Genomic DNA, 21722 nt, shown 5'->3' on the forward strand with positions numbered 1-21722 from the left:
AATATATTGAAAATAACGATGTTACAGAGATATTGAATAAAAGGCGCTACAGAAGTATTTGTACCAATATGAAGGTAATTAATTTGTTAGCCTACTTTACATCAAGTTGAGCAAAGGGACTGGAACCTATGGGTAGGAGGTATATCCCCTTGGCTAACACTAACAGTCCACGAGCTCGTAATAGAACTAAAATAGGGAAATTGGAATAAAATTATGGCCTGACCTTAACCTGCTACACACACTATGGGAGTACCGAATAAAATGTGTTTCTTGCGGCCGATAATAGGAAGTTTATGAAAATGGGCTATTGCCACAAAACGATTACTCAGATGAAAGATGAATATATATAAAATCAGTCTGTTTTGTGGGTGTTTGAACGCCACAGAAATGACGGGAAAAAATTGAAGCAATTCTAACAATATTCATATTACACTATAAATGAATAGCCTTGTATGTTATGTATTTTCACAATTTTATTTCACACATGTACGCAATTAGGAGATTGCAGGATTCATCGTTGAGTTGCCACAAGTTTTCTGTGCGTACAGCCAGATGCACACAATCCTCGCCATCTCCGGAGTTGTTGGGCTCACCTTCGAACCAGGCTGTATTTTCTATAGTGGACGGCACACCATCAGCCCAAATAAAATCTCCTTCGTTCTTTATATCGTCCAAACCAATCCAGATTGGAGTGTTGCCGGCCACAAGAGAATGCTTTAATTCACTGAAAAAAAGAATTTACGTTACGATTACGTTGGGCAAAATATGTTAAGCTTATCAATTGAGAAAACAGAATTTTACATTTAGACTGTTTGTTTTTGGACACGTTTAGTGGCCATAACGATCGTTTCAAAATTTTGTTGTTATTGTTATTTTCTTTCGTCATTATCATTAAAAAATCGCTTTTCTCTTCGAAAACTGGACCAATTGCTTTGGAATTTTCAGTGGTTCAAGATTGATTTTTTTGCCAGAAGGCTATTACTTTCATTTATTCCTGAATTTTCTATGAATCTTATGAGATCTAATATTTCATCCAAAATTGCGCTGTATTTATTTTCAATTATGGGAACACGGTTTTTAATCCGCCAAGCGTGACGGCTGACTGTGGAAATTCTTGCGACTGAAAACCCGGAACTTTTTGAGGGTACGGTACCGGTAACGTCAAAGGTAAACCCTGCTTCGCTCTAGTCCACGTGTCCATATATTTGAGCGTTGCTCTCTTGTTTCTAGAAAGCAATCGTGAGTCAGCTGACAATCGACAATCTTCTGGGGAATTCCTAATAACACCCGCTTCCAGATGAAGTCAAGCCCCTGCACCACAAATCAAATACTTCTTTAGTCGAGTCGCAAATTAGAATGCTCAAACACATTTTTGAATACAACGTATATATGTACATTTTGTTGAATTTCAAAATTTGCCTGCTGCTATATCGAGTACGTCTAAATTTGCAATTTTATTTTTAAATATTACTCAAAAATTAGAATATTTTAGCGCAGTGGTACACAAAGAAATATGAGTGATTTTTTCAAACTGAAACCGGGCAGAGATGAGGAAAAAGAGTTGACCTTCTGCCTTTATTATTAGGTCCATATGTTTACCAACTTTAAAAAGACATAAAGTACATATAACGATCACGAAACTAATTTTTATTTGAAAGCAGCATTTTTTTCGTGTAAGTGCGCCGTGCGTTTTTTCCCTGGTAATATGGCGCCGCACGAACAAAAAGTTTGGGAAATGCTATTCTAACGTATTAGATGAAGATGATTGAATTTAAATTTTATTTACCTTCGAATTGCTGCAGCCCGAATACCAACTGATGCCAGATTAGCCGAGTATTTTTGACAGTTTTCTTTAGCAGTTGCATAGTTGACATTATCGAGAAACAATTTATAATGCAAGTTATTACTCGCTTTGAACCAAGTCCTGAATTTCACGTTTTGTTTCAGTTGCATTATGAATTCTGAAAACGGTAAAAGCAAGGGTTTCATTTCTACACCTGGGAAAGTTGTTTTCTTTTCTAAAGTTACGTTTTTACCAGTCTTGGGTAGAATTTCTGAAACCTCTTACTATAAAACAGCCGTGAATCAACGGACAATCGGACTTTCGAGTAGGGCTGTGCATTTACGAAATTTCAGAATCGATTAAAACATTTTTTTTCGACCCGAACAGAATCTGGAATACTTGGAAGATATTTGAATTAAAAAAATCGAGTCAATCACTGAGATAAGTCTCACTGGTCTCGATTCTTTTATTCTACTTTTATGTATGAGGCACAAGACAATCAGCCACTGCTAACTTACGATATGTAAAAAGTTCCTATTTTGAAAAGACTTATATATATTTAGATATATATATTTCTGTTTCGGCATTTTCTACCCAATTTAGTACATTGTGGGTGAGGAGAAGGGATTTGGACTCAAGATATGCACATTTTACGTTATAAACGTTAGGCCATCGCGTTCAACTAAATGCTATGAATTGAATCAAAGCTGAATATTAATTACCTTCGGTATCAGTAGTTTCGCAAGATCCCTCAGATATCAAACGACCGTTCATCAATTTTCGGATACATAACCCATCTGTGTGATTGACATAATGATTGAATGATGAAAGATTGAAGACTAAACTCTCTATGAGGTCTAAATGTTTTGGGGAAGTTGTTCAGTTCTAATAGAAGCTACTAGATACGCATACGGATCCACTGACCCGGGGGTGGCCAACTCGCGACTCGAGAGCCGCATGCGGCTCTTGCACCGGTTTCATGCGGCTCTTTTCGTCTTGTTTATTCTAAGGAAAAATATCTTGCTAATTACTATTCTTCACGTTTCAATCCAACATATTATGACTCGTTGCGCGTTTTTTTTATGTCGAAAACACAAGAGCGCCTTCATTCACTTAACTGTACAATTGTCCATTATAACGATACAATTGCATTTATTGGTGTGAATAGCGTTTATTGCAAGGCCTGAACGTTTCGTCCTTCTAACTTACAAAGGCATATCTGCTGTTCATGTGTGTTATTATTTATAATGTGGCTCTTGGCTGTAATATGACACAAAATGTAGCTATCGATCTCTGACTGGTTGGCCAGCCCTGCACTAGCCGCTAGCGCAAGGGCATTGAGGAAGGATTGCGACTTAGTCACACATAACCTCATCTCATATCTCCTGTTGTTGTTGTGAAAAAATCTCCGTCACAACTAATCAACCAAAAGGTTTCGAATATTTATTACTTGGGGCTGCTAGAACGAAATGTTTTTTTTTTCAATTTACGCTAAAGTTTTGCTGGTTTTTATAATTCACCGACACACGTTAATATGACATTCGCCATTCAGTACAATTTTTCTATCACCAACACTTATTGACATAACAGTGGCCATATATTTCATTTGACCTTCTGTTTCATATTTGAACATTTTTCATTATTTTGATAATTGGGATCATAACGTCATATTCATATTGCATTCGTTGCAATTCTTATAAAATTATCATTTACTGACATTACGGTGGCCGTATCTTGCTCGGTATTCGACGTTTGACCTGTATAATCATTGTTTTAATAATAATCATCACAGAATATAAGAGCCTACCGGTCGCCCACGATCGTTTAGGTATCCGTTGGTTTCGCTCCTGACAAGGCCTTGTACAGTAGCAGCCACTGATATTTAACGACATGTAAGTCACTGCTAAGTTTGAAAACCCCGTACTGAAGCGAACGCGCCGTGGCAAAATTTTCTTATCAAAGTTAGTTAGAATTCTGATTTTTTTTTTAAAAACTCCGGAATCTTCTTGTAATAGAGTGGGCCACGGTAACCTATCTGCTTAATCCGTTGGATTTCAACCTATGACATCGTATGTTGAAATCTCGAGTTAAAATTCCGTGCCCACCCGGGTGTCATAAATTGCAATCCCGGTCTGGGAAGATTAAGCTATGGTTTACCTATAGGCTTATCCATACGTCCTGGTTTAGCTGGGACAATGGATGTTAATGGGGGGAGTCTATTTATCGCTGATTTGCGACTCACATCACTACTCCAGTAAGAGAATGAGAAAACTACTGTCATAACTATTATATGTTTAATATTTCAATTCATTATCTAACCTTAGCCGTACTGCCATTAAATTATCAAAAATGCCGACAAACAGCGCGTTTTCCAATGATTAGAATATCAATACTATTCATAAGAGTTGTATATACTAAGCCTCGTAATTGAACCAAAGGTTTGTCCAATTCTTTGTCTTTTTTAAAATATGATAAGCCTATCCTTACCCAACAGTGACTGCATGTGCACAGCTTTGTTCGGAGGTAATGACGTACGAGTACGTATTATATAAAAACAATGAACGACTGTCAACAAAATTGATTTTTATTATACAAAATACTGGGTACTTATGTAGTATGTGAACCAAGATGGCGGACACCGGAACGTAGTATGTGTACCAGGTTAAAGGTCATTAATTTCAGGTACAAATACAACGGGAGTCACTTGGCTAGTCCCTAAACTTGTAATAGAACTAAAATAAGAAAAAAATTGAAATAAAATTATGGCCTAACCTTAATCTGGTACACATACTACGTTCCGGTGTCCGCCATCGTGGTGCACATACTACGGGAGCGCCAAAAAATGAAGGTTATTGTATAATTCAGCTTACCTTGTTTTGCTGAACAGGCTAAAAGTAAAATGGCAATGACAAGAAAAATTAGATATAATTTCATTTTGGTGTATATTGCTAATAATAATTCTCGCTAAATTGTTTTCTGCAAAATAGACCACCCTCATTTTTACTAATGAAAAAAAAAATTGAAATTATATTACACGCTATCGGGTCCTTAGCTATTTTATAATACAGTTTCGATTCAATACTCCCTACAACCTCGCTAAAAAATATAACCAATAAATTTCTAGAATAGTAATTAATGTAAAATGCTATAGTGTCATTGATGAAGCATCGCGCTCGAGCTATTTCCTCACCTCAGCTTAAAATGCCAATATGATTTCCTTGTACAATAATAATAAAGCGCCATACAATATGATGGGGGTTATTGAATAAAAAACATGTCATCAACGTTCATTGCCCTAGGAAGATAAAACACGCGATAGATGAGCAATAAGATCTAAATCTGTTCGTCATTACGAAATACAAATCTCTACCAATCTTCTATAACGAACATTATTCTCTTCTAAGTTGCAGAAGCGAACATTGTTCAGTGATGTTTTGATCCCACACGGATTTATCTTTGTCGCTCATGATGTTGTTCTATGATTTTTTAGCATGTTACATGAGGCCTACTTTTATTATAGACCAGCAATTCCCAAATTTTTTGTTCGTGCGGCGCCAAATTTTCAGGGAAAATCTCACGGCACACTTACTCGAAAAAAATGCTGCTTTCAAAGAAAACTCATTTCTGTGATCGCTAATGTGTACTTTATGCTATTTAAAGTTTGTGAACATGTATGACTATCGAAAAATTGCAAAAGGTCAACTCTTCTTTTTCATCTCTGCCTGATTTTCTTTTGTTAGGCTAAACACTCATGTTCGCTAAATTCGGTTCAGCTGATAAATAAACAGCACGGAGTGAGGTTCACGTAGCCCTTAGCATATTATGATTTTCGCCACCATTCTAGTTTGCGAGACTCAGAAGATAAACTGAGAAACATGTTTCAGCTATTACTAACTATAGCAAAGACAGGTCATGTTCGAAAATATGACTTCAATAAAAAAAATTTAAAAATTCACCTCGACCTTTGACAGAAAGAAAAAAAATGGCGGCGGTTCGAAATTTATGTCTGAACAAATTCGAATAATTTACTATTCGATTCGACATGACCAGTTCTATTTGTAATCGAGCAAGGGGCTTTTGTCCACAATATGAGTCTTTGAACGAGTGGAAAACAAAAATTAAAAAGTAATATTGATGACGTTGGCCGTTTTTTGCCAACGAATATTCGAAGATAGAGCCGTAATTGAATCAAGGAAAATGACGTGGAAGCTTCTTGTTCGTTGCCCAAAATGTATATTGGAATTAGTGCTAGGCATTTTTGAAAACCTGGTGATTTCAGAATTGAATTGAATATTTTTTTCGAAATGGATCTCGAAGATTTTCAACTGTATACTATGTGACATGTTTCATCAATATCTCACAAGAAAGAAAAGAGTCATATTTCGAAATTACGTTGTAAAAAGATGGCTTCAATAAAAAAAAATAAGGAATTAAGATCAACCATTTATCTCTGATTCGAAACTCCCGCCTGAACCGGTTCGATAATTTTCGATTCGATATGCCCAGCCCTAATTGGAATGTGCTTCAATCAATTTCCACCTTGTAATAAAGTCGATTTCTCGGGATTTACATGTCGAGAACTTTACGATCATATCAAATATTCTCCGATAAAAAATGACTGAACTTATCTTTATATACAATTATATATAAAATTTAGCCTCCAAGTAACGCAGAAGCATTTCCTTGTATGAAAACTGACACATGAGAGTTCAAAATTTTCCCTTCACTACCCTCGTATCAAACATGGCGAATATTCGGTTTCTACTCAGCCAATATGACTCAACAAAACACACGAATGGTAGGTTGTAATGATTTCCGTGTCCGATGATTGAGTAAGTCTCCATTTAGCATGATTTGAATATGAATTGTATATATATGATCTAAAGAAATTCCTACTCTATACTTCCGTTATGTATACACTCATTAGATATAAATTCATACCGTCTGTGACATAGGACGCAAGAGGTGTAGTTTTCCATTAGTGTAGGATTGAGACCCCACATCAGATCGGCATGTTTTAATTGTGTTACGCTTAACCAGCATAAGAATTGAACTACAGCTCAATTAATGTGTGTAGTAGGTAGGCCTATAGTTGTTTTATGATAGTGAATCCTTGCATACAGCGACTTGAGGTGAAATTCTGGATCAAGATTAGTGACATACAAGGGGAATATGACGTACCGACATAGAGATTATTTAATTACGTTGAATCCAAAACAATCGAGTAAAGAATGAAATAATTTGGAGTGTAAAAAGCCTTGTTTATGGTCTTATGCAAGGTTTTTTTTACCAGAGACTCGGCCTACTTAGAGGACTATGAGCGTTTCTCTAAAAGCCACAAACGCCTTCACTATGTACGATAGGCGGTGACTATACTGATTTAAAGTAAATTGGCAGTGATCTGTCTCCATTTTTGACTTTATTATTTTGCTCTATTGTTTTTAGTAGTATTGTTTAGTAGTATGAAAAACGACTGATAGAAGCGTGTTATTAGCAAACTTAGGTGTTTTAATGAAGCACAAAGGCTGACAGTCTTTTGAAGAGTATCGCGCGCGAATCAGCAAAGTTTGAAAACCACTCGTCTAATGATTTACCATCGAAACTGGTAAAAAGTTGTTTCTTCAACATGAAGGCTGTGATCAAAATATTTCTTCTGATTTTACTTTTACAAACTACAAACAGCCGTGTCAATGGTATGAATTTGATCTGGTAAACTTTAACTTTCTTGTACCTTGAAGTATCGATTACCGGTTTCCTAGTTATAAAATAGTTATATCAGTGGCATTCAATCAGGGTTCCACCAGTACAGTCCAGGGTTCCGCAAGTTTACTTTCAGTTCCGATAGTTTGTATTATGAAATGAATATTGTTTAAATATAAATACACTGGTATATGAAATGTGTTCCACAAGTGTTCTGTGAATGGTACAAGGGTTCCTCGAGTCTCCGGAATTTCATTGTTGTTCCGTTCCAATAAAAATGTTGTAATACATTGAATTATATAATAGTGGCCATAGGTTGAACATTTGTATTCGTTTTTTTTCGATATCTTCATTGTATTGGAATTTTACAGACCAAAAATAGCGGAAATAACAATGCGTCACATACAAAGCGCAATACAGTGACAGCTTATAAAATGCCAATCTTAACGGGGACGACATCCGCTATTGCGTTTCATAGATCACAAAGTTGACTCAACATTCGAACTTTAATATGTACCAACTTACAGAGACTCGTTTTTGTGTATTATTTTCCACCCACCATGTCATACACTCATTAGCGGTTTCTGCTTTTTATAAAACTTCAATGTATACTTCTCATTTACCGCTTTTAACTAAACTTTCAGGTATGCTTTTTTCAAATGTTGTAGTAACATAAACCTTCATTTGAAAAAGAGTTTGTAGTTGAAGAATACAAGCGTTGAAATTTGAAAATAAATGCTAAGGAGGTCCTTAGATGGAGTTCTCACCTCTTTCGATAGAACAATGTCTATTCACACTTTTGTCAACAATTACCATGTGTAGCTCATGATAGAAGCGTTCATTTTTATTGTATTTTAATTGCAGGAATCAATTTTTATGGTCAGAATTTATTTAGACACTGGAAATTCCGATTTAATATCACAATATTTTTATAATTAGCTCGTATTATATTTTATCATTCAGGAAACTCGAACGAACCCTCCTGTACTGAGGACAGAGGCAAGAAGACTTTTCAAATAAACTTTTCCTCGGTGAGCGTAGCATTATGCAATATACTTTCATACTAGGTCTTTTATGCAATGATACAGTAGTAAAAAATACGGCAACAATATATCAATACTGATACAATAACTAGAAAATAATAAAAGACCCAAGTACATACCGAACACAGCAGGAAGGAGACTAACGTTAGCACCTCCTTCGGCTTCATGTCGATTGTTTACGTTCGCGCGTCGAAAGCGATTGAGCGTAAAGATCACGTGACCAACAAGAAACCACTCGGGGCGCAATTGTACAAAATTTGCGATGAAACTGGAAGCCTATAAGAAATGTTAGAAATATAAAAATAATAACCATTTGGCCTAACCCTAACTACAGAAAATTAGTAACCGATAGGCTTGGTTGGCACTTAATAGGAGAAGCAATTTTTCGCCTGTGTGAACTCCAAGAATTTTCCTGAACTTATATTTCGATCGTATTGTTTCATCGTTATCGTTAAGACAAAGTCAAGCAAAATCTAATTAACGATATTAGCCCACGAAAAGATGTAATCGAAATGGTATTTCCCAAACAATATTATAGGTTTAGATTAAAAAAAACTTAGATTGTAATTGTATCACAAATTTATTATATTCTAACACTTTGATTTTCTTTCTTCTCAGGTTGCTGATCTGGAAAGTAAGTGTAAAACATATTATTTTGGGAACGAAAATGAAAATCGGTCTTCTACAGAGTGGGGCAAATAAACCTCCGCATTCTATTTAATTAGAAACTGCCTTTTTAATCACCTTAACTTATTTAATAAATCTGGGATGATAATACAACGCTACCTCCAAAGAAAGTATTGGTTCGCTTCAGCGTAGACGTGAAACAGATACAGGAAGTTTGACTTAACAAGTTTAAACAGGCTATGCGGTAGGCTAACAAATTGGCGCTCCGGCAGTATGTGTACCAAGATGACGCAAAATCTGAACCCTAACCTGGTACACATACTATGTTCAGGTTGTGCGCCATCTTGGTACACATACTTCGGGAGCACCAACAAACCCTATATTTTTTATCGTTAATATTTAAAAGCTTGACATGTTTGAAACTTCACAATAACGCAGATTAATATTCATTAGGTATCATTGATATTAATTTGTTTTGAGCATTCTTCTGAAATCAAATTACAAAAACAATTCAAATAATTCAAAATGAGATAAAAGAATATAGGCTACAACTTCCAAAGTGCTATGTTAATTTACTCAGAAAAGTTGGTGATGCCTGAATTCCGTAAGTTTCTAGCCAGGTAATACTACTAATGCAGTTTTCATCGAATGTCGATAAAGTAATCCAACGAATAAATACTTTAAAACCATTTTAAAAATATAAATTTTGTCCAGAAAAATTAAGAAACGATCCTGACCTACAACGTTACTTGGAAGAGAAACTATCGACAAATGCAGAAGAATATGAAATTACAACAGGTTATTATTATATTTGTCTTCACTTATTTTTGCTCAAATATTTAGTACTTTCTCTCATGAACCTGGGATTTCGATTTTGTTTTTCACATAAGGAAATTTGCTCAATGCAAGGTCCATAGCACTCACTCAGAAGTGTCATTAGTTAGTGAGGCAATAATGAAATATAATGTAGAATTGGAATTGACGCGAGACATGAAGAATAGGATTGTCCTGTTTATCTTTGAGGAGAGGAAAGTCGATTAGTTGGCTTAATCAAAGGCCGTACCACGGTCTCTCGCCCTGTCCATGTCGGGTATGAGATTGGTTAGGCAGTTATTTGTTTTCAGATATTTCGACTCGATGTTCGGTTGCATCATTTCAGGTGATATGTTGTATGACACAGTCATAGTAAAAAGCCATTTTTAACTACTCGATTATTCATCAAAATAGTAACTTTCCTGTTTAAAAACTACAATACGAGTTAAGGCCTACTTTTCAAACAATGAGCTCTTCAGCTCAAACAATACACACACATATATATATATATATATGCCTACTAGTCTTGCTTTATGATTGGCGAATGATTTATTATATTTTACAGTTCTTCAATCTATCGATCCTCAATTAAGTGAGACAACGGCTACTTCTCCACAGATGGGGACCACTCATGCTGAAATGACAACAGAAAAATCAACTACTGGTATAATATATATGTTTACTGTCTATGTTTAGATGCTGGAAGCCTATCGAGAACTTGAATTTTGTGTACGTTATATGTCGGTGCATTTTTCTCGTTTGAAAAAGAAGAGCCCCCGTCGCTAAATTAATCAAAATGTCTGGGGAAGTTTTTCTAGAATCTGACATTTTTGGCAAATCTGCTTTTTCGTGTCAGGAATTTATTAATTCAAATCAATATCCCTCTCTGCTTACAGCTTTTTTTCATTCAATATAGTACGATTATTCGCGATACTCGTCTAACCATTAAAAATAAGACTTCGTATCAAATGAAGAATTCGTATCATTTTGAATCTATTTTCCATATATATGTGCAGACGACCTTAAGACATGGAATAAATCAAGCAGCAATTATTATTACAAACTATTTCGCAACCCAGTCAACTACACAACTGCTAAAGCAAATTGTCAAAAGTTAGGAGCCGATCTTGCATCAGTGGGAGTGAGGAATGCTACCGTCCGCAGGTTAGGTGCTATTTGTTGCTAACATCAAGTAGACACATTACTTATATTTTAAATACATTCGGATCCCAAATAATCAGGTCAGTGGAGTTGGAATTTAGAATTTGGCATGTTTTCTGCAGCCGGATTTAGAATTCCTGTATCCGGGGTCAAAGTTGGGGTCGAAATTTTAGAATTCCAATGGTAATAAAATCAGTTGAAATTTTTTGCAGAAATATAGAAAAGCATTGATTTTTCCAAGCGTTTTAAACAGTCTATTGAAATAAAAATAATTTTGTGGCCCCTGAAGCCGACAACCTTAGACCACCCTGGTTTAATTTAGGTGTTCATGGATAAGTATTATGGTGATAATAAAAACGAAAGAGTATCAATTATACTACGGCGAATATAAAGGTAGGAAATTCCTCCTCGTTTCAGAAATGTTGATTTGGGTCTTTAATTGTTTGATTACCTAACCTAAATTATATATATTTTATTGCAGCAAAATACTTCAAATGGTGAAGTCAGGGGAAAAAGATACTTGGGTTGGTCTGGATGACATCAATGAAGAAGGAAGATTTGTGTGGGCTGATGGCGTTATTTTAATAAAAGAGAATGCATATTGGAATGTTGGACAACCAGACGACTATGAAGACAACGAAGATTGTAGCGAATTCAGTGGTTATCAAAGTTGGAAGTTAAATGACGCTCGATGCTCAGACCACCAATATTACATTTGCGAAAAAAGACCGTTTTTTTGGGATCAGTGAATGAGATTCCTATAAAGCAGGGGTGGGCAACCTTTTTCGGCTCGCGTGCCAAAATCGACTAAATTTAAAGAAAAAATTTATCCGCGTGCCGACCAAAATTGAAAACAATGCTTAGCTACTTTCAAAGCAAAAATACACAATAATAAACCTCTTAAAAATGTACAGACAGATTCAATATCCGGGAAAATATCAGTTCAACAAATAGATTTTATTAATTTTCTTATTCTACATCAGTGAGACTTCTGCTGCTGCATTACCGCTGGTAGAGATTTTACATTGAGTATATTTTGTAACTTTCAAAGAAATACACGAACTACTGATTTCATCTTTTAGGCTACTCCTGTTACGAGACTCAATAAAGTCCATAACTGAGAACAGAGATTCACAAGCATATGTAGATGAAAACATGAAGAGTAATGCAGTTGCAAAGTTTTTGAGACACTAAAAATTCTCGGGAATGGAATCCCAATCAACCAATAGTTCGTTTTTTGCACTTCTCCCTCGTATACCCTTCTCTAATCGCTTACATTTCTTTTGAAATTTGGCACGCGTGCCAGGGGTTGCCCACCCCTGCTATAGAGTGAGGTCCAACACATAATAGCGTGGATATACCATATAGCGTGAGGTCTACCGTTGCATGTCCCATCCCTGGTGGATATCATTTATTTCTGTTCATTTTAAATAGCCACACACACGCCCAATCATGTACACTCACTCAGACAGCACCAGGATAGAGACCGCACGCACAGGTAATACCTTATATTCTTTCAATATATAGAAAGACTATTGCATTACTGCGCATCTGGCTGAGAAGTAGCTGTAATTATGTCATCGGCTTACAAATCTTTTGCACCACGCAGGCTCGAATGTGCATTGATTTGACCACAACGCATTTATTTGATTCAAATTGACAAAATGTTGAATCAAAAAATAAACGGGAGAAATGTAAAACATAAGTCTATATTTCTAACCTGCAATACAGAACAAATAAATATATTCAAAATTAAAAAAAAAATGTGACAAGTTTTTTTCATTTCACATTTTTTTTTAATTTTATATATATTTGTTCTGTACTGCAGGTTAGAAATATAGACTTATGTTTTACATTTCTCTCGTTTATTTTTTGATTCAACATTTTGTCAATTTAAATCAATACATTTACCCGCAATGCGCGATGCGATAGAAATCGACATATGTGATAAATATTTATTTCGATAATGAAAGTGGATTACTTCGTTAAATATAATATTAATATTTTGTCGAAGTATTACGTTATTTCAAATAAGGAAAATGAAGGCAAACTTCAAAGATCCAACGCAAACAAAGGAACTCATTTCTTAATTTTCAACATTTTTCACTTTCCACGGCCATAAAACAAATAATAAAATGATAAATAAACATAATAATAAAGAATAAATAAATGATAAATAAATAATGTCTCGAAACTTCATAATCAAGCCTCGTCCAAAGACGTACCTCCCACATCTGGTTCGAAACGTCCGTAGTCCAAAACGTCTGTATGTCATGTCATCACCATTTGAAAACAAGAGTAATAAGCTTAATTCATATAGTAAAAACTACGACTGAAAATCTGTTTATTGCCCGTTTATGTAATATGCCATAAGTGTGAGAGTGTTACTTATTCTCGCCATTTTAAAATCACTTTTAGAAATGTATTTTTAGAAAAAAAAATGTGTAAAGAAAATATATATGTAAATATGTATTTTCAAAGTTCGGTGTAATGTCTTATATTAGGATAGCATTTCCGAATTTACCCGGGGAAAGGATAAGACGGCTTAATCATATGGCGTTACAAATAGTATTAACATTTTATTTCTAACAGCAATACTGCTTTATGTAGATCAGCTTATATTTCATATAATATATAAGCTTCAAACTGACATTTGTTCCTTCAGATTAAACGCCATTATTCACGTAAAATCACAGATCGGGCAATATTCGAAAACATTAGCACGGAAAGGCTCGAATGTTCAAATATTAAAATTTATCAAATTTAAGTTCAAGACCACCTTGATATCATTAGTAACTTTCCATTCAACATGATTTTCAACAAAGCATAGCAAGCTTTAAATCAAACCGTATCACAATGCTGGTTTAAGACTCCTGACAGTGGCGGTTCAATCAAATTAGGAAAATCTGACACATTTATTTGTTGAAAGTTTTATCTTTAAAAGTGTTTTATTCAATATTCACAATATTTGATCCCATTTTTCTTCATCTCTGTTGAACTTTATCACATTTTTGTACTTGTGTATTTATTTGTTCTGTACTGCAAGTTAGAAATAGAGAATTATGTTTTCCATTACTTTCGTTTATTTTTTCATTCAACATTTTGTCAATTTAAATCAAATTAATGTGTATATATAAAACAAACTATAAGTTATGCATTACTACTTTATAGTCTGCATTCCAAAGTATATTATTTGTTTTCTAAATCAACAAACATTACTGAAATATCGAAACCAAAATCGTTTTGGTAATAAGAGAGAAGCACGCTGAAAATCAATCAATCAACGAATTCGAACGAGCAAACGAACACAGCAAAAGAAAAACAAAATTAAACTTATGCCTTCGCCTAAATGGGCAACCGCGCTGGACCAGGTCAACCGCGCTGGACCATTTGGTCTACTGGTCAGTAGGAGTGGGCATTTTCGAATACCTGATAATTTTAGTTTCCAATATTTCCTTCTGAATCGATTCGAATTACCGGTCAAGTAAAAGGGAATGTTTGAATTATTGTTAATTAAATCATCAAACTAAGCAACAAATTGATCCCTACAACGTGCTGCTCGGCGCCGCTACACCTATAACCCTCCCCTTAGCACGCTTCAGCACCTGCAGTTTGAACGTTCAAGAAACGGAATAAAGACTTCTTTCTATTGAAAGTGAAAAAATGATTATCATAACATAAAGTGATTAAATATTTTACAACAGTAAGCGCAGCGATGGCTTCAAACCAAATAAGGCAAAATAAAAAACGAGAATATCGGTCAGAGACCGAGGACTTATCGATCGAAAGTTAGGGGATCCTCCAAAACAGCGCTTTTACTCCATAGTGACACCTTGTGTCCCATCACTAATTAATTAATAACTCGCTAATGATACGACATAATTCATCCAAAATCAATAGGCTTCTGGTCCGACATATGATGAATGCACATGTAAAATCTGGAGCAGATTCAATCTCGTTTTCGTGAGATATCCCGTGCATCTAACAGACAGACAAGCAGACCGACAAACAGACAGACAAACAGGCAGACAAACAGACAGACAAACAGACAGACAAACAGACAGACAAACAGACAGACAAACAGACAGACAAACAGACAGACAAACAGACAGACAAACAGACAGACAAACAGACAGACAAACAGACAGACAAACAGACAGACAAACAGACAGACAAACAGACAGACAAACAGACAGACAAACAGACAGACAAACAGACAGACAAACAGACAGACAAACAGACAGACAAACAGACAGACAAACAGACAGACAAACAGACAGACAAACAGACAGACAAACAGACAGACAAACAGACAGACAAACAGACAGACAAACAGACAGACAAACAGACAGACAAACAGACAGACTAACAGACAGACAAACAGACAGACAAACAGACAGACAGACAGACAGACAGACAGACAGACAGACAAACAGACAGACAAACAGACAGACAAACAGACAGACAAACAGACAGACAAACAGACAGACAAACAAATAGACAGACAAATACCTATCAGGAGGCAACTATTCTTTGTAAATTTGTCCATTTTTTTTCAAAATTCCGTATTCGTCTTGATGCCCTCGATTGTTTAAATATTTCCTTATTCCTAAAGTTCTGTGTCAAATCTTGTTCAATGTATTCATAGTATACCAGGCTTCTTTCCTCGTGATTTTCCGAAAGATCTACCCACTAATACAACTAGGCCTATTGTGTCTTAATAATAAAAAAATAAACACTCTCACATTTTACTGACTCAAACTTCAACCTTTATTTATAGATGTTCTGGGACAACTGAGAAAAAGTGTCAAAGCAAAAAGTGAACTATTTATCACTTTTTGAGACTGTTTTCAATATATTTTCCAAGAAATCGAATCATGATTATGAGTTAAAGTTATTATCACAAACATCTATATCTACATATCATAGTTCTTTATTCGTCTCTATGCATTTGCGCAAGTGAATCCGTATGTTCTTGAGCCAGAAGTTATTTTCAACTTTATGTATTTGTAAGATTTTTGTGAGATAAGCATTATAGTGAGTGCGGCTACCTAGTGTTCAAAGCGTTGGACTAAACCACGGATGTGCACCCAGGGCCCACAAGGAAAAATTGTGCGACCCGCGGAGAAATGCCGAATCTAAATGGTGTGCGTCCTGCGAAACGAATTTTTAATTTAATTCAATCGGGTGTGAGTAATTTCAATATTTTTGCGTTGTAAAATCTATGACCGAGTCCAATTTATTATCTATGCATATGGCAATTACTAGGAAAATTACTAGGTACTAGAAAAATCGATCCCCACTTTTCTCTAGAATTGTAGTATATATTTGAAGAAATCCTGATACCGTACCAACTGGCAAAAGTCGGAGGTTAGATTATTATGCTAAATTCAACTTTTTTTTCGAGGGTTACACAAAAAATTCTACTCTTCCTTGCATCTGCGTCAATGGTTTCGTCTGCGTATGATACAAGAATAATATCCCAAATTAAACAAATAGAACTGAGTGAATTTGTTAATATTTTTGTTGCAGCGAAATAATGCCATTGATCAAAGCTGGCAACTATCACGTATGGATTGGTTTAAGAAAATTTGAAGGTAAATTCATCTGGGCTGATGGCGTAGATTCAACTGAAAGTAACACTGATTAGTATGCAGAACAGCCAGATAAATGGAAAGGTGACGAAATTGTGTACAATTTTATCCTGTGGATACATGCAAGTTAAACGATGTACGTTGCACCATGGACATGAAATATATATGCGAGGCACGTGCTTAAAAATATTCGATTCTATTGTAATCTCATTTCGTAATTGGTTATACACAACTACGGATAAAAACAGTGTGCCCATAAAAAAACACGAGAATATCGATCGGAGACGGAAGAATAACGATATAAAGTTAGGGTATCCCCCAAAACAGAAACTGCGGTTTCGATTCATTTGCTCCGACTCTATAGTGACACCGCGCGTCCCATCACTAACTAATTAATGCCTCGGTAAATATACGGCATAATTCATTCAAAATCAATAGGCTTCTGGTCCGAGATATGATGAATTTACACGCAAAATTAGGAGCAGATTCAACCTCGCGTAAGATACGAAACTGTCTAACAGACAGACAAACAAACAAACAAAAAAAAAACAAAAAAACAGACAGACAGAGAGACAGACAGACAGACAGACAGACAAACAAACAAATACCTATCACCATACTTACTGATCAAGATCGATAAGTAACAATATATATATATAAGTAACAAGATCAATAAGTAATAACCAAGGTTATAGAATATAACTGTGATGCGAAAAGCCCTGGAATACTGAAACTTGAGGGCACATTTATTCACTAACAAAAATTCGAGTGTAAAAGAAGTTTTTCATGTAAAGTTTTAAGAAATCCATGATTAGTGTTTGTTCTAATTCACCCTGTACCACAAACATTAATGTGGTAATCTGTATCTGCTTTTGGTATTGATTCTGTTTAGCTGTTTGATCACCCTCTATTACAGTGGTTCTCAAACTTTTTAAGCCCCTCGTGCCCCACTTCAAAAATGATAATTAGGTAAAAATATCCCATAAATAACTGCTAGTAAGGCGAAAGTATGTTTTATTCAGAAAACACGTTGGAAATACGTGCATCAAACGTGAATATACAAAATAAAGAAATGTAATTGTTCAAAATAAGGCTGGCAAGATCAAATCTAACTTTTTATTTTCAATTAGCTTCACGCCCCCTAAAATAGATTATCTGCGTCCCTTTGCTGGGCGCTTCCCGCCATTTGAGAACCACTGCTCTATTAGCTCGTTCTTTACTAACATATGTTTTTATCTCATTATTTACTTTCATTTCTAGTGAGGTGATCGATTTGACTTTATCTTTATTGCTATATTATTTAGAAAAGGGGTGGCCAAACCATTTCGTGCGCACCCCTTCTCTAGGAGATAGTTGTGGACATTTTTTACAACTTTATACGAAATTTTGATTTATTTTCAACTTCATTTAAACTAATTACAAAATATATTCAAAAATATTTTCTCAGAATGTATTCGAAATAGTAAAACATTCGGTTGTGTTCATCCATGCTCCGGATATTTAAAATTTCGACTCCGCCTCCGCAACAATGGTCAAACCCTTTTCAAATTCTTTTCTCGCAAAGATATTTCATTGATATACTACATGTTATATCATTCAACTTCCACGAATTGTCAGCGACGTAAAAATGCACGCAATCTTCACCCATTCCGTAGCCATTGGGTTCTCCTGTGTTCCAATCAGTATTTTCTTTAGTCGATTGTAAACCATCAGCCCATATAAATATTCCGTCATGACCAATATCATCCAGGCCAACCCAAGTGTCATATTCCCCTGCCTTTATCATTGGAAGCAATTCGCTGCAATACAAACAAGAGATTTATGCTCAAATATAAGGATACGAAAGCCAAAACGAAGTAGTACCGGTATCAAATCTTTTACAGTAAGATATCGGTAGTCTTCCCGACCTCGACTGGCTGGTAATCCCGTGGTGTGTGTACCAGGTTAGGGTCAAGGCATAATTGTATTCCGATTTTCTTTATTTTAGTTCTATAACGAGTTCGGGGACTGTCTGTGTTAGTCAAATGAATATAAGCCCTGCCCATAGGATTCAGTCCCCTTACACAACTTGATATAATATATGGGAACAAATTAGTTGCCTTCATATTGGTAAACACACTTCTGGAGCGCCAACTGGCCACTGTCCATTTGCAATCGCAGAACCACCACACGGTGCGCAGTTTTGATTTGATGACGTCATCATACAAAAACTTCAGAGTGAAAAACGAATTCCAAAGAAACGTTTTTGAAATAAATAAAAGTAAAGTAGCGTTCTAGCGACAAAAGCAATCTTCAACCACTGGAAATTAAAGCGGAAGCGATTACTAGAAGGCGATACTGACAGCCATAAAAAAACAATCCATAGATGTCAAATAGGCCGTGTAAGGTTGAATTGGTTTAAAAATCAATACAGCATTATTATTACTTGCGTATTGCAGGATTTCGAATGCCCACGGCCGCGATATCTGCTGAATAACTCTGAAAATTTGCCTTAGCAGTTGAGTAGTCGACTTTATCGTTAAATAATATGTAGAAGTAATTGTTACTGGCTCGGTACCAAGTCTTGAATTTTTCTGTAATGTTCAAAAAAAATGAAAAAGAATTACGAGATGGGCGTTTGGCAGGATAGTTCACAAGTTGTTAAAACTTATGAAAAGAACTGCCAAGCATTCGAATTGGAAATGACTCGAACATAGTAAGTTTGCAAAATTCAAAATACATAGAGCCTATCACATTCCACTATTCATCAGCTTTTCAATGAAATATAGTCCTATCTGGTGCAGAATAATTGTCAAATACCAAACCACCTAATAATCAAACCCAAGTATTTCTTTCAATAATTATTTCTCAATACAATAAATGACTATTATATTTTACCATTCAACTCTTTTACAGCGACATCTTCTCTCATTTGTTTGAGAACACCTAAAAAGTGGAAATTTATAAATTATCTAATCTTTGAATAACATGATAATATAATATTTCACATTGTTGCACAAACTTTTTCAAGGGAAAACTTTATTTCGACATTATGGCACGGAAAATTTTCATACAAAAATAATGAGTTTTCAATAGGAGGGAATGATGGCTTGTCACTAAAGCAAAAAAAAATTTGCGTCATTGACTAGGTCTTATGTAAGGGAATATCAGTGTCTGTTTACATAGAGTGGAAAGCGCGAATAAATGTCTTATGAAAAATGAATATTAGTTGAAATACATCTAATCTTCAAGTCTCATTATCTGATTCTGCTCTTGTGTCGGTACTCCTGTAGTATGTGAACCAAGATGTGAGTAAAAAAAACTATACCTTCAGCACTGGGATTGTTACAATCGCCAACAGAGACCCAACGTCCATCCTTCCACTTTGTAAGGCAGTGACCATCTGAATTTTAGATATGAAGAAAATTTATAAATCAGTTGACTTTGGCAAAAATGCGTCGTTGCCCAGTTTACAACGCTTAGTCTGTATAGTTACGGTTGCAACGACACTAATATTTGAATGGAACCCAGAGACTGTACTGGGGGAGCGCTAGGATCCCACGGAAATCTCGTTGAAAACCACTGCTCTAAACCACGGGTGTGCAACCTGCTGCCCGCGGGACAAATGCGGCCCACAAAGAAAAATTGTGCGGCCCGCGGGGAAGTGACAATTTTGAATGGTGTGTGGCCCACGAAACGAGTTTCAATTTAGTTTAATCTAGTACGTGCAAGTAATTGAAACTCCTTTGAGTTGCAAAGCCTATTCTTGAGCCCGAGCAAAGCAAACAACGCATGTCATAAGACCAATAACCAACGTTTTTGTGCCTGCAACTACTGGAATGCCTGCCTTGAATGAAGATGCGAACCGTGTATTTATTTGTAACTGCCCCTTCTGTAATAAAGCTTGCACACCCGTGCTCGAAACTATGGTCGCTTTCAAGAAGATCGTTTTTTCCTTCGGGCAGAATTGTATGAAAAATTATAATTGAGATGTTGTTATTATTACATCATAGTTTTGAATAATTCATAAAACATTATTTACTACATTACTGTTGTCTTACCTTGTTCAGTCATCCATATATTCGTCATAAAAATAAAACTGATAATGACAAAACATTTCATTTTTCTTGAAATACAGTAGATCACCAAGAAAAATTAAAAGAGAACCTTATTGCTGATCAGTAGAAATTGTTGTCTCAGTAAATCTTGTTTCCCAGCCAGTTTCCTTTAGTATAAGTTAAGTTCTATCAATAAATGTAACTTGCTTACAGCTGAAATAAATGTGTGAGTTAAAATCCGTGTTTTTTAATAATAGTATTGGAGAGAGTGTCGAAGAAAAACAAAATCAACTGTTGGTATTTTCATGAGGATCTGATTTTTACTGTACGTTCACGACCCTATTTCCTGGTTGAACGAAGGGCCATCCATTGAAAAATAAAGAAATGCAATCAATAGCTGAAATAACGCAGATGCGAAGCGGTTCACTGCTCTGGTGACAATCAACATTAGATTATCAGATAACACACATACGAATAACATTATGTATATATATACTAATTTTTAATGGTTTGGAAAACTTGGAAGTTTAAACCAGAACTAGGTTATATGTGCGATACGTGATTTTGATCTATGCAATCTTAATAAAATTCCAATTTAGCAAACCACCACTCGACATGAACTGGTAACCAAACGAGTCACCGTGGTTCGTCACATGATCGGTCGTCTTAAAGGTTTTTTTCTCCACTGGGATGAATGTGAAATCCCTCCCTTAAAACAACAGTTTGGATCAAGGTTGTGAAAAGTTAACTGCGGCCCGCGGGCCAAATGCGACCCACAAGAAAAATTGTGCAGCCCGCGGAGAAGTGCCAATTTTGAACGATGTGCGGCCCGCAAAACGAGATTTTAATTTAGGATAATCTAGTACGTGCGAGTAATTCCAATTCCTTTGCGTTGCAGAGCCTATACCTTGTAAGCTTGTAATTTTGTGCCTGTAACTACTGCAATGCCTATGTTGAATGAAGG

The 21722-nt window shown here is 35.6% G+C and overlaps 2 protein-coding genes and 1 long non-coding RNA gene across 3 annotated transcripts; 1 reads left to right on the forward strand and 2 right to left on the reverse strand.

Moving 5' to 3' along the window:
- Nucleotides 1-16: 16 nt before the first annotated feature.
- Nucleotides 17-1957, reverse strand: LOC120341456 (C-type lectin mannose-binding isoform-like). The gene is made up of 2 exons (XM_078111836.1): nt 1787-1957; nt 17-724 (listed from the first exon to the last, which is right to left on the reverse strand). The coding sequence occupies exons 1-2, from the start codon at nt 1951-1953 to the stop codon at nt 466-468; spliced, it is 426 nt and encodes a 141-aa protein (XP_077967962.1). The 5' UTR covers nt 1954-1957; the 3' UTR covers nt 17-465.
- Nucleotides 1958-7312: 5355 nt separating this feature from the next.
- On the forward strand, nt 7313-12796 carry LOC120341447 (uncharacterized). Its single transcript, XM_078116978.1, has 7 exons — nt 7313-7476; nt 8447-8514; nt 9145-9160; nt 9868-9951; nt 10532-10630; nt 10983-11130; nt 11609-12796. The coding sequence occupies exons 1-7, from the start codon at nt 7410-7412 to the stop codon at nt 11874-11876; spliced, it is 750 nt and encodes a 249-aa protein (XP_077973104.1). The 5' UTR covers nt 7313-7409; the 3' UTR covers nt 11877-12796.
- A 6797-nt stretch (nt 12797-19593) lies between these two features.
- LOC144424454 (uncharacterized) lies at nt 19594-20959 on the reverse strand. The gene is made up of 3 exons (XR_013476723.1): nt 20762-20959; nt 20029-20103; nt 19594-19646 (listed from the first exon to the last, which is right to left on the reverse strand). It is a non-coding gene; the product is annotated as an uncharacterized LOC144424454 (long non-coding RNA).
- Nucleotides 20960-21722: the final 763 nt, after the last annotated feature.

This window comes from Styela clava, chromosome 1 (genome assembly GCF_964204865.1).
Source record: "Styela clava chromosome 1, kaStyClav1.hap1.2, whole genome shotgun sequence".
Classification (NCBI taxonomy): domain Eukaryota; kingdom Metazoa; phylum Chordata; class Ascidiacea; order Stolidobranchia; family Styelidae; genus Styela; species Styela clava.

Excerpts from the sequence above, each read along its gene's own strand:
- LOC120341447 (XM_078116978.1), top strand. The coding sequence starts at position 7,410 with ATGAAGGCTGTGATCAAAATATTTCTTCTGATTTTACTTTTACAAACT. Across the intron at positions 7,477-8,446 it reads TACAAACAGCCGTGTCAATG|GAAACTCGAACGAACCCTCC; the intron begins GTATGAATTTGA and ends TTTATCATTCAG. Across the intron at positions 9,952-10,531 it reads AGAATATGAAATTACAACAG|TTCTTCAATCTATCGATCCT; the intron begins GTTATTATTATA and ends TATATTTTACAG.
- LOC120341456 (XM_078111836.1), bottom strand. The coding sequence starts at position 1,953 with ATGCAACTGAAACAAAACGTGAAATTCAGGACTTGGTTCAAAGCGAGT. Across the intron at positions 725-1,786 it reads CGGGCTGCAGCAATTCGAAG|TGAATTAAAGCATTCTCTTG; the intron begins GTAAATAAAATT and ends TCTTTTTTTCAG.